Source organism: Eptesicus fuscus, chromosome 16 (assembly GCF_027574615.1).
Source record: "Eptesicus fuscus isolate TK198812 chromosome 16, DD_ASM_mEF_20220401, whole genome shotgun sequence".
Classification (NCBI taxonomy): Eukaryota; Metazoa; Chordata; class Mammalia; order Chiroptera; family Vespertilionidae; genus Eptesicus; species Eptesicus fuscus.
The window spans coordinates 59,807,270-59,819,646 of NC_072488.1; the positions used below are offsets into that span (position 1 = coordinate 59,807,270).

At 38.1% G+C, this 12,377-nt stretch overlaps 1 protein-coding gene across 1 annotated transcript in view; it reads right to left on the minus strand.

The window, feature by feature from the left end:
* The window catches only part of TMEM131 (transmembrane protein 131), a 200,845-nt gene that overhangs the window by 109,043 nt on the left and 79,425 nt on the right, over nt 1–12,377 (minus strand). Inside the window, exon 5 of the mRNA XM_054728464.1 lies at nt 1,543–1,666. Coding sequence (XP_054584439.1) covers nt 1,543–1,666 — 124 coding nt within the window. The remainder of the gene's footprint in view (nt 1–1,542; nt 1,667–12,377) is intronic.

A 12,377-nucleotide genomic window follows, 5' to 3' on the forward strand; every position in this document is an offset into this window, starting at 1 on the left:
GCTCTGACTGAGAATCAAACCTGCAACCTTTTGGTGCGCAGGATGACATTCCAACTAACTGAGCCACCCAGCCAGGGCAGTCTTAGCAATGTGGTTTTTTTGTATGTCTCCTAGGGCAAAAACAACAAAGGTGAAAATAAACAAACTGGATAACATCAAACTAAAGGGCTTTTGCAATGTGAAGGAAACTATTAACAAAACGAAAGGGCAACCTACTGAATGGAAAAAGATACTTGCAAATAATATATCTGTAAGAGGTTAATATCCAAAATATATCAAGAACTCATACAACTTAACATTAAAAAAACACACAAAAACTCCAAACTATCCAATTAAAAAAATGGACAGAGGACATGAACAGACATTTATTTCTCCAAAGAAGACATGCAGATGGCCAAAAGACACATAAAAAGACGTTCCACATCACTAATCATTAAGGAAATGCAAATCAAAACCACAATGAAATATTACCTTGCACCTATCAGAATGGCAATCACTAATAAATCAACAAACAACAGTGTGGGCAAAGATGTGGAGGAAAGAGAACCTTCCTGCACTGTTGGTAGGATTGCAAACTGGTACAGTAACCATGAAAAACAGTAGGAAGATTGATCAAAATATTAAAAATAAAATTACGGCCAGGCCAGTGTGGCTCAGTGGTTGAGCATTATCAACCTGTGAACCAGAAGGTCACGATTCAATTCCCGATCAGAGCACATGCCCAGATTGTGGGGTTAATCCCTTGTGGGGGGCATACAGGAGGCAGCCGATCTATGATTTTCTCTCTCTCCCTTCCTATCTGAAATTAATAAAAATATTTAAATAATAAAAATGAAATAACTCTATGACCGAGCAATCCCACTTCTAGGTGTTTTTCTGAAGAAAATGAAAACATTAATTAAAAAAGATACACGTACCCTATGTTCCTTGCAGCATTATCCATATATATAAAACCCTAAGTGACCATTAAGACAGGTCGACTGAATGACCAGTCAACCAGTTGCTATGACACGCACTGACCACCAGGGGCAGATGTTCAACGCAGGAACTGCTCCCTGATGGTCAGTGCGCTAACACAGCCAACCTCCTGCAGTCCCTCCCCGTGGCTGGCCAACCTCCCATGGTCCCTTCCCCCGTCTAGCTGGGCACAATTAGGACCGGCCGCTGGCCAGGCTGAAGGACCCCACCCATGCATGAATTCATGCACTGGGCCTCCAGTTTGCAATAGTGAAGTAACCTAGGTGTCCACTGATAGATGAATGAATAAGGAAGATATACATAGCCCTGGCTAGTGTGATTCAGGTGGTTGAGTGCCATCCTGTGCACCAAAAGGTTGCTGGTTCGATTCCTAGTCAGGGCACATGCCTAGGTTGCAGGTTCAATTCCCAGTCAGGGTGTGTATGGGAGGCAACCGATTGATGTTTCTCTTCTCTCTCTCTTTCTTTCAACCCCCCCCTTCAAAAAAAATTAAAGACATATGCTTAAAAATTCTAGACATTTCAATTTCAAACTCAATAAAAATCTGCTATAAATAAGACTTACCCTATTTTGAAAAAATGATGCGTGAAAATGTGATGTTGTAGCAGATATTGATATTAAAGTAATAGTTTCTTCAGAACTAGGATTATGTAAGTAAACTTTTTCCATTTTTGGCATTCCAACTGGCCTGTAAAAAAAAAAAATTACTGTCACAAATGCTTCAAAGATCATTTCTAGCTGTGAGTTAATTTCTAGTTGTTAAAAAAAAAAAAATCAAACATTAAAGAGAGCATAAGTGGGGTAAATGGTGATGGAAGGAGATTTGACTTGGGGTGATGAACACACAATACAATATTCAGATGATGCATTACAGAACTGTTCACCTGAAACCTATATAATTTTATTAACCAATGTCACCCCAATAAATTCAATAAAAAAGAAAAAAATCAAACATTGAAGTTATTAGGCAAATACATTTATAAATGTTTAAAACAATTTATTAAATTAATTTATATTTAAAGTTACACATAAAAATGCACTTAGCCATTCAACAAATATTTGAGTGACAATTATATGTCACATACTGAGCCAGGTGCTGGGAAATAATGAAGCAAGTCTCCACCTGGATGAAGCTTGCAGTGTTGTAAGGAAGCAGGATGGAAACAAAATGGTCAGATCCTTTTATCTCTTTCTGTAAAACCACTCACTCTGCCTTCCTACTAATTTGAATTGTGTCCTCTTCTTCCCCAATTCCACTGATACATGCTTCAATTTAGGAGGAGAAATTGGCAGTTATGTGAGAAGATCTGCCTAATGAGCTAGGGGCTATTATCACCCTCACTTTATAGATGGGGATACTGAGGCACATGAAATTTAATTATTTTGTCCAAAGTCATATCTGACTCTAGCTCATGTTCTAACACACTGTCTCCTCTCAAGGGATAAATATAACACAATCTTAGTGGTCTGTGTGTGGAATTGGGGCTCCACCTTGGGAATCATCTCCCTTCTTAAATTCACAGGTGACAAAGACCAAGGCCTGGCCTTCTCTCCTTCTTCAATATACAAGATAGGAGCTCCTAAGTTCACACCAAAAAAATAGCAGGATCTGTGAGGAAAACTATCCATTAAAAAACATACTATGTCATCATAGGCTGTAATGTTACCAATTTGCTTCTGAACCTGTGAGAGATTACACTTTTCCACCTCAGTAACATTAGGCTTGACCATATGGCTTGCTTTGGCCAATGTAATGTGAGCAAAAGTGACATCCATCATTAAGTTTTAAGAGCCTTCTTGCTTCTTTTTCCTCTGCCAAGAAAGTGGCATTTCCCATTGAGGAGTGCTCTTTAGTCTAAATCTCAGTGAGATTTTGGGTTTGGTTGTGGTCACAGCATCATCTAATGAAGGCTGAATAATGCAGACCAGAAGCTAGAAAAATTGAACCAAGAATTAAAAATAAGTCTAATGTAATATACTTAAGGAGAAATGGCAAGATATTAGGAAAAAGCAAGAAATCAAAACAAAATCTTAGTATAAAAATATAACATATAAAGGCAACAGATAGGACAGGTATGTAAAAATCTATTAGAGTCAGAAGAACAGATTGACAATTTACTTCAGTATTCAGCAAGAAAGAATATTATTTATATATTTAAAATATTTTAAGACAGAGCTATAAAATCAAAAGGAAAATAGAGATATGTAGGCCATAACTAGAAGTGTTAATATTTGAAAACTGAAATGTAGAACTATTTGAAGAATATGAACAAAAATAATGAGCCAAATCCAAAATTTTAAAAAAGCTGAAATAATTCTTGATCGAAAGGTTTTATGAAGTGTCAATATCATGTATATATCAATCTAATTCACCAGCACTTTACTCATTTTCTTCTACAGCTTCAACAGACTCATCAATCCCAGGATCATGGGGACTGTCTTGGATTATTTTAAATGTTTTTCTCTTCTATAATAGAGTAACAATATTTTCTTTCTATATTACCCCCAAAAGTCAGGTTCACAGGCATAAGGTCCACAAACTATGTAAATAAGAACTTATCACTGTCTTTTGTAAACATTTAATGCATTTTTAAAGTTTTCATAACAGTTTGCCCTGCTATTTATTTTGCCATCAGTTTGAGAATTTGCAATGCTGACATAAAGTTTTGCGGTTGTTAAGATTAAATGTTTTCTAGTGCTTTTAAGGTCCAAACCAAGTCCTATCGGTCTTCTGAGAACTTATCACTGCAGATGCAAAAGTGGGAGCAGATGAGTTGGCTGCATTTGCAGTCACTGAAAGGCTGTGCCCAGATTGCCTGTGCAAGGTAGGATCCCATAGAAGACATTCTCTGCTCTACCCAGAGAAGCAACATCTAGATTAGTACTTGATTGAATAAAACTGGGAGAAGATGTATGTGCATCTCACAGGCCAGGAATTTGGCCTGTCCTAAGCAGCAGGTATGACTACTTGCTTAGACAGGTAGATTTAAAAATAAAACAAAGATTTTCAAGTGCCTGCCAGTGTTTGTCCAACAGCATCCCATGGCCTATAGCCCAGCCAACACGAGGGCCAATATCATTCAGCCATTAGGAAAAAGCCCAAAAGTGGAACCAGGGCTTGGGTCCTGAGGGACAAGGGTATCCAGAGGGAAGTTTATGAGCTCCTCAAATCAGGAGCCCCCAATGTGTGAAATCCCTCCTGCTTTGGGTGCTGACTTTCTCAGGAGCTGGATCCCTCACCCAACAGACTCATCAATCCCAGGATCATGACACAATTAAGGAAGTGGGTACAGATCCAGCTGGGACCTCAAATCATGGCCATGCTGCTGCAGGAAGAAGCTGTATAAAGACAGTATGGAAGATAGAGTCTTCCTCCTTAAGCTTTATATAGACATACAAGTAGACTAACAGCATACAAAAATTAAAATGTCCTCCCTACATCCTGAAAGTTACCGATTATGTGTTTTCTTCAACAAATGTGCTCTTTTACAACTAAAATGTCCTGTAGGCTAACTGACAACTAGTCATTCATTTCCCTAAGAATTCGAACTTAATGTTTTTCCTCCTGTGACCTCTATGCAATCAACCTTAGTTAAGATACAAAAGACAGGTATAAGATGGACAATCCTTCAAGAAGACAGATGAAAACTATGGGTTAGGAAACAAGTCTGGAGACTCTAGGAGCCTCAGAATGCTTGATTTTGCAAGGCCATTGAGGCTGCCCTGCCCTTTCTAAGAGTGACCAGAGCAAAGGCCATAGGCCCCACCCTACAAAAAATAACCCTTACTCAGATGAGAAGGGTCATCTACTTACTAGGTGTAGTGGTTAATAATGTGGATTTTTTTCAATAGATGGAGTTACACATATGTTGATATATATGCGATTTGATATGTATGCTATTTTGTTGTATTGACAACAAACTTCAAAAACTTCATGTCAAATTTGCTGAAGGTGTTAACATCATAGATATTTTTACGCTTAAAAAATGTCTAATTTTGTGCCAAAAAAAGCATTTGTGGGAAGTTTTAATTCATTATTTTGAAGAAAAAGTTATCGTATACTTCGGGAAGCTCATGGTGAACGTGCTCCATCTCAAGATACTTGTGAATGCTGGTTTAAACGCTTTAAAAGTGATGATTTCGATGTGAAAGACAAAGAACGTCCAGGTCAACCGAAAAAGTTTGAAGACCAACAATTACAAGCATTATTGAAGATGCATGTCAAACTCAAAAACAACTTGTAGAAAGATTAAACGTTGCTCAGCAAACAATTTTCGATCATTTACAAGCAATGGGAAAGATTTTAAAGAAAGGAAAATGGGTGCCACATCAACTGAATGAAAGACAAATGGAAAACTGAAAAGTCATCAGTAAAATGTTGCTTCAGTGGCACGAAAGAAAGTCTTTCTTGCATCGAATTGTGACTGGCGATGAAAAGTGGATTTATTTTGAGAATCCTAAATGCACAAAATCATGGGTTGATCCAGGTCAACCATCAACATCGAATGCAAGGCCAAATTGCTGTGGAAAGAAGACAATGCTCTGTGTTTGGTGGGATCAGGAAGGTGTGGTGTATTATGAGCTTCTAAAACCAGGTGAAACTGTTAAATACTGATCGTTACCCGACAACAATCAATCAATTTGAAGCACGCTTTGATTGTGAAATGACCAGAATGTTCCGGAAGACATGGCAAAATAAATTTGCTTCATGATAATACACAATCACACACTTCAAAACCAGTTAAAGACACATTAAAAGATCTTGCCTGGGAAGTATTAACCCACCAGCTGTATTCACCAGACCTTGCTCCTTCAGATTAGCACTTGTTCTGATCGATGGCACACGTACTTTCTGAGCAGCACTTCAAAACGTATGAAGAAGTGGAAAATTGGTCTCTGAATGGTTTGCCTCAAAACAAAAAAAGTTCTATTGGGAAGGTATCCACAAATTACCTGAAAGATGGGGGAAATGTGTAGCTAGCAATGGACATTACTTTTGACTAAAGCACTTTTGATGTTTCTCTTGAAATTATCGTATTTTCTTTGATTACAAAACCCGCATTATTAACCAGTACACCTAGTATGTTGTTCAAAGAAGTTGGAATAACAAGAACAGAGGGAAGGTCTCAGGAAGAGTGTCAGCAGGTGCCCTGCAGTTCTAGGCAGTCCTCACCCTTGGAAGTAGAAGGAGCAGGCCTTGACCAGACCTACTTATAGATCTCCTATGAACAGCTTTTCCTGCCACTCTCTCATCTCAGTTCCCTTGGTGATATGAGCAGAATCCACGATAAAGTGGGAGACTGAAGAAAGAGAAAGGTCACATTAAACCATGGAAAACTTTGGTCAAGTGCCAATTAATACATGCACTATAATTAAGCAGTGCATTAGCTCTCTGCTACGTAACAAATTACCACCAACTTAGAAGCTTAATGTGATACCCATTTCTTATCTTACAATTCTGTAAGTCAAAAGTCCAGCATGCATAAAAGAGCATGCCTTGTTTATCTGCTCAGGCCCTCACTCATCAAAGCTCAAAGTCCTCTTCTAAGCTCATTCAGGTCATTAACAAAATTTAGGATTCTCTCAGTCTCTTGCCATATGGCCCCCTCCATTTCTAAAACCAGCACAAAGAAAATCCCTTGCATCAAATACCTCTCACGCTTCAAGTTTCTAACATTTCTGCCTCTGACTCCCACAGCCAGATGTAACAGGGCTCAGGTTATCAGGACAGGCCCCCAGATCACCTCCCTATCTTAAAGATTAAGTGACTTTGGACCTTAATTATATTATCAAATCAATTACAGCAACATCGAGATTAGTACTTGACTGAATACAATTGGGAGAAGATGGGGACCATCTTAGAATTCTGCCTGTCATAAGCAGCATGTGTGTGACTGCTTGGCTAGACAGGTAGATTTAAAAATAAAACCAAGTTTTTCAAGTGTCTACTGGTGCTTGTCCTGTTTCCATTACGAGCTGCTTCAAAGACAGAAGTTGGGCCAAAGGGGATAGTGTGAATTATTTAGATAAACCAAGCTGAATCAAATATGCAGCTGTTCTCTGAATGCAGAGCTAGCTACTAACTATTCATATTTTAGAAGAGTCTGAGGCTCCAAAGAATTAGGAAGCAGCAGCTATGAATTAGAAACTAGCTTTGGAAAGCAAGTTGCAATTCTGTGGCCAATGGCAAGTTTCCTATGCCCCAGAAAGAGGACATGCAATGCCAGGAAACAGCTGAAAATATGGCTGCGCAACTGCCTTGAGACAAATCTTATGAATGACAGTGACACAGCACTCTTAATAACACAACTTTTGGCAGGAAATTGCACCAAATCAGTAAGTACTACTTGTACCACTAAACTACCACACCCCCAACCATCTTCTCAAACACACTGTAGATTGAGGGTTTAGCTAGGGTGTTGGTGGGAAAGTTAGAAATTAAAAAGCTAAAGGCACCAAACATGCCTTTAGAAAAAAGGGCCTACTTGATTTTCTTGGAATACCAACAAGTGACAAGGGAGAAATGCCTTTCATAAGCGGAATTTAACTTGACAATAAAGATCTTCCTTTTTAGCAAGTCTATTCACAATCTCCATAAGTCTCCATTTTAAGCTTTAGATTTGAAATCAAGATTTTTCTGCTCTTAATTATGATATAAACCAAAAGAACACAGTAAACCAAGTTTCCACCCAAAACATCTTTTACAGTCTACAATAAATGTTTGAAAGAAAGAGCTATGGAAAAAGAAAATATTTAATAGCACTGGCGTAAATAACTGAAAAGGGGGGTGGGGGGCGGGTGGGAGGAAGGTAAGAGGCAGTGATGCCCAGATTATTCCAGCCAATCGTTAAAGAAAGGAGGAGAAGGCTGGAGGGAAAGAAAAGGAAGGCAGAGGACAAGGGGACAAGAAGAACTAAAGAAAAAAATTAAACAAAATGGATGAAGACAAAGTCAATCACCGCCCCACCCCCAGGTTTGTTTTTAAAAATATATATATTTTATTGATTTTTTACAGAGAGGAAGGGAGAGGGATAGAGAGTTAGAAACATCCATAAGAGAGAAACTGTTGAACAAAAAGATAAAGAGGCAGTAAAGCATCAAACAGTCTGTCAAATTACAGCAGGAAGGTTAGGGAGAGGTGGGGAAGATAAGAGATCAACTGAAGGACTTGTATGCACGCATATAAGCATAACCAATGGACGCAAAACTCTGGGGGGTGAGGGCATATATGGGAGTGGGGTGGGGGGGCAATGGTAAGATATGTACACATATAATACCTTAATAAAAAAATTTTTTTTGAAAAAAAAAAAAAAAAAAAGAGAGAGAAACATAGATCAGCAGCCTCCTGCACACCTCCTACTGGGGATGTGCCTGCAACCAAGGTACATGCCCCTGACCGGAATCGAACCTGGGACCTTTCAGTGTGCAGGCCGACGCTTTATCTACTGAGCCAAACTGCTTAGGGGAAAGTCAATCATTTTTTATAAAAATTAGTTTAATTTACTGTGAAAGAAGTTGTAGAGGGCAGTAGAGACGTTCAGGTAGTTAGAGAAGCCAATACAGGGGTCTAGAAGTGGCCAGGGAACTAGAGCTGCTTCCTGGCTAAAGAGCTTGAAACACTATTGGAGGCCCTGCATGGCAACCAGATGCAACCTGGAGTGTTAAATTCGATCTCACTTAAAGTTCCTCCAGATACTGCAAAGGGCATCTTAAATTAAGAGTGACTTCTGGCCCTGGCCAGTGTGGTTCAGTTTGATTCCCAGTTTGTGGGCACGATCCCCCATAGGCAGCATGCAGGAGGCAGGGGACTGATGTTATGCTCTCACATTGTTGTTTCTCTCTAAAAATTAATAAACTATTCTTTTTTTTTTTTTTTTAAAGAGTGACTGGTTTTAGCAAACATGACAAGCAGTGTGAAAATGTTCACTGAAAACTTAAGACAAAACTTCAGTGCATCAGTTATGGTAGTGAGCAATGACAACTGCACTTAAAATTTTTGGAAAAAATATTGTTCTCTTAAGGATACTTCCAAAGTTCTAAAATTACTGCTATATATATCAAGCCAATGAAATATTTATAGCATGGCATTAAATCAGTACACTGCTGGAACAAAAAGAAAAGGTATAGCAAATATTTAGTGTAGTCCAGCAAAAACACTTGAAAATGTAAAACTAATTTAACTAAAGCTAAAGAAATCACCAGGCAACATTGTTAGATTTAATGTATTGTATATAAGTTGTAAAATGTGAAATATGTGCCAGAGGTACAAAGATAAACAACATGTTTTCTCTCAGTAGCCTGGCCTGGTGGGGAGGCAGATATCTAAACAATCAGGGCGATCACCAGTGTACTAACAGAAGCTAGAAGATGTCATGAGTAATGAAGACTCTAACTCCATGTCTGATGTTTGATTATTGACAGTTTCAAGCCCCAAATGTCCCTTCACCTTATGCTCCACACCTGAGCAAACCAGTAAGAAAGCCTGCATACTTTCCCTCTTGGATCTAGAACCAAACAACTATAGCACTGACCAAAGCAGAGGAATTAAAGGCACTATGTAATGACTGTTAATTGTCTTACAATATAGTAATGGTACTGCAGTTATGGAGAATGTCCTTATACATGCAAATGTCTGCTGAAGAACACAGGAATGAAATGTCATAATGTCTACCACTTTCAAATAATTCAAAATCAACAAAAGTGAGGTAAAATATGGCAGAAATGTTCGTTATTGAATTTGGGCTAACAGTACATTCATCATCTGTTCTTTATACTTTTGTGACTGTATAAAAGCTTCCATAAAAAGTATTTTTATATGGGAGACTCCTAAAGTATGTATTTAAAAATACATACTAGAGCTTAAAAAGACCAGGTATTTCAGAACATGGTAAGTATTTCTCCACAGGTGTAGTTTAGGGTGGGGTGGCAAAGTCAGCGAAGTTTGTCTGACAGAGAAGAAAAATGGAAAGAACTTCGCTGACTTTGTCCTCAGGCTAGCACTTCTGATTACCAGAGTTGCCAAAGCACCACAGAAATCACAAGCAGACAATACTCAGCAAGGAAGAGGGGTATTTCTTTATTGTACCTATCTCGCTTTTAAAGTGAAAAAAAAAATTCTTCCCCAGAAATCCTTTAGTAGACCAGACCTCATTATGTTGGGTAAAATGGAGTCACATCCATCCCTGAATTGATCACAAAAAAGAATAGGATTATTACAGCTGACGCAGATTAATCAGGATTTACTACTGAGCTAGAAACAGGTTCACTTATCTTAAGGGCTGGATAACTGGGGGAGTGGGGAGGAATACAAAAAACCCCAAAACAAACTGGCAATGTATGAACAAAAATGCAGGGTGGTGTGGATGGTGACTAACCTGGCATGGGGATATGAAAATGGGTCATTCTATACTAAGGTATCCTAATATAATTCTTTTTCCACTTAATATTCATTTAAGAAAGAGCAGGGATTTTTTGAGGCAAAAACAGAAAAGTAGTCCATGAAGGAAAAAATTTCAATCAACTAAGTTTTATGTTTCTGAGAGTGAAAAACAAACATTTTAAAAAAGGATATGTGCTAACACATCTCTGATTTCCTTTAACAATCAGTTACTTTCTGACTCAGTGATCATTTACTTTCTGCAAAACAATTCATTGTTTGTTCTAAACTACGTTCAAGTTTCATAAAAACGAACCTTAACTCTAAAAATGCCCGACAAAAAAAATAAAAAATAAAAATGCCAGGCAAATTCTTTCATTCACATCCCCTCTGATTTTCTACAGTCAAAAGTTCTAAATTTAGGAAACTCTGTTTATATTCATGTGGTGGTTTTATAATAAGGATTTATGAAAATTCAGTTTCTCCTATTTGGGGTGGGTCATTATTTAAAGGGTTGAGGGACAGATAATCTGGAATAGGAATTCCCAATTCCAAATAAGGTATTCTGAATTCCTGAAAACTTTTTTATCTCAAGGGATCCATGAAATTTGCAAGACTCCCTCAAAACAACAAAAAACTAATGAAGTGAAAAAGAGTTGAGTATAACTTTTGAAATAATCTGTCTAGAATGCCTACTACTAAGGTTTTCAAAGTAAAAACTCACTATTTTAGACTAAAAATATTAGTACTATACACTGATCTCCTCTACCCCACCCTCATATATACTCATATACCCTCATTTTGCTCACACCATAGCCTTAGAAATGGAGCTCATCAGTTTTTATTCTGATCCTTCTAATTCACCATAGGGGCATTATTGAAGCAACTATATCATTTAAGATATTCTTTTAATCCACCTGCTAAACTGGGTTGAAACTAAATATGGGTGAAGACTTCCCCTAGTGTATCTGCAATGTGCAAAACCTGAGACCCAGAAGTAGGAGGTGAGCCAGAGATAAAGTTTGAGGAAGCAAGTCTGTAGCTGAACACTGTCTTTCTGTGGGATTTGCTTTTGTTTGCTCTTCTGGGACGGTGATACTATTATTTTTTAAAAGTCTCCTCTTTTCCCCACTGACCCCTTTTAGCCCACCCCCACCCCAGGACTTCATGTCCATAGGTTATGCATATACTCATACAAGTTCTTTGGTTGATCTCTTCCCATCCACCCACCCATCCCATTCTTCCCTCTGAGACTCGACAGTCTGTTCTATGCTTCTATGTCTCTAGATCTATTTTGTTCATCAGTTTATTTTGTTCATTAGATTCCACATATGAGTGAGATATGTGGTTTCGCTGATGTTTTGTATGGGTTTTTTTAAAATCTCTCTGTCATTTATTTCTGCTCTGATCTTTATTATTTCCTTCCTTCTACTTACTCTGGGCTTTTCTTATTGTTCCCGTTCTCATTCTTTAAGGTGTAGTGTTAAATAGTTTATTATTATTTTTTCTTGTGTTTTTTTTTTGTGTGTGTGTGTGTGGTAGGCCTGTAGTGCTATGAACTTCCCTCTTAGGACTACTTTCGCTGTATCCCATAGATTTTGGGTTTTTGTGTGATCATTTTCATTTGTTTCCAGGAAGTTTTTTTATTTCTTTCTTGATCTCATTGGTAACCCATTCATTGTTTTTAACATGCTATTTAGCCTCTATGTGTTTAAATGCTCTTACTGTAGTTGATTAAGATTATTGTGTTGATGGTGTATAAAAGTTTGTACTTTAGACCTGTCTAGTGTGGCTCAGTTAGTTGAGTGTTGTCCCATGCACAGAGAGGTTGCGGGCTTCATCCCTGGTCCAGGTGGATTCAGGAAACAGCTGACTGATTTTCTCTCTCACATCAATGTTTCTCTCTCTCTCTCTCTCTCAAATCAATTTTTTAAAAAGTTTGTATCTCTCTGGCCAGGTGGCTCAGTTGGTTGGAGCATCATCCTAAACACCTAAAAAAGGGTGGCGGGTTCCATTCCTGGTC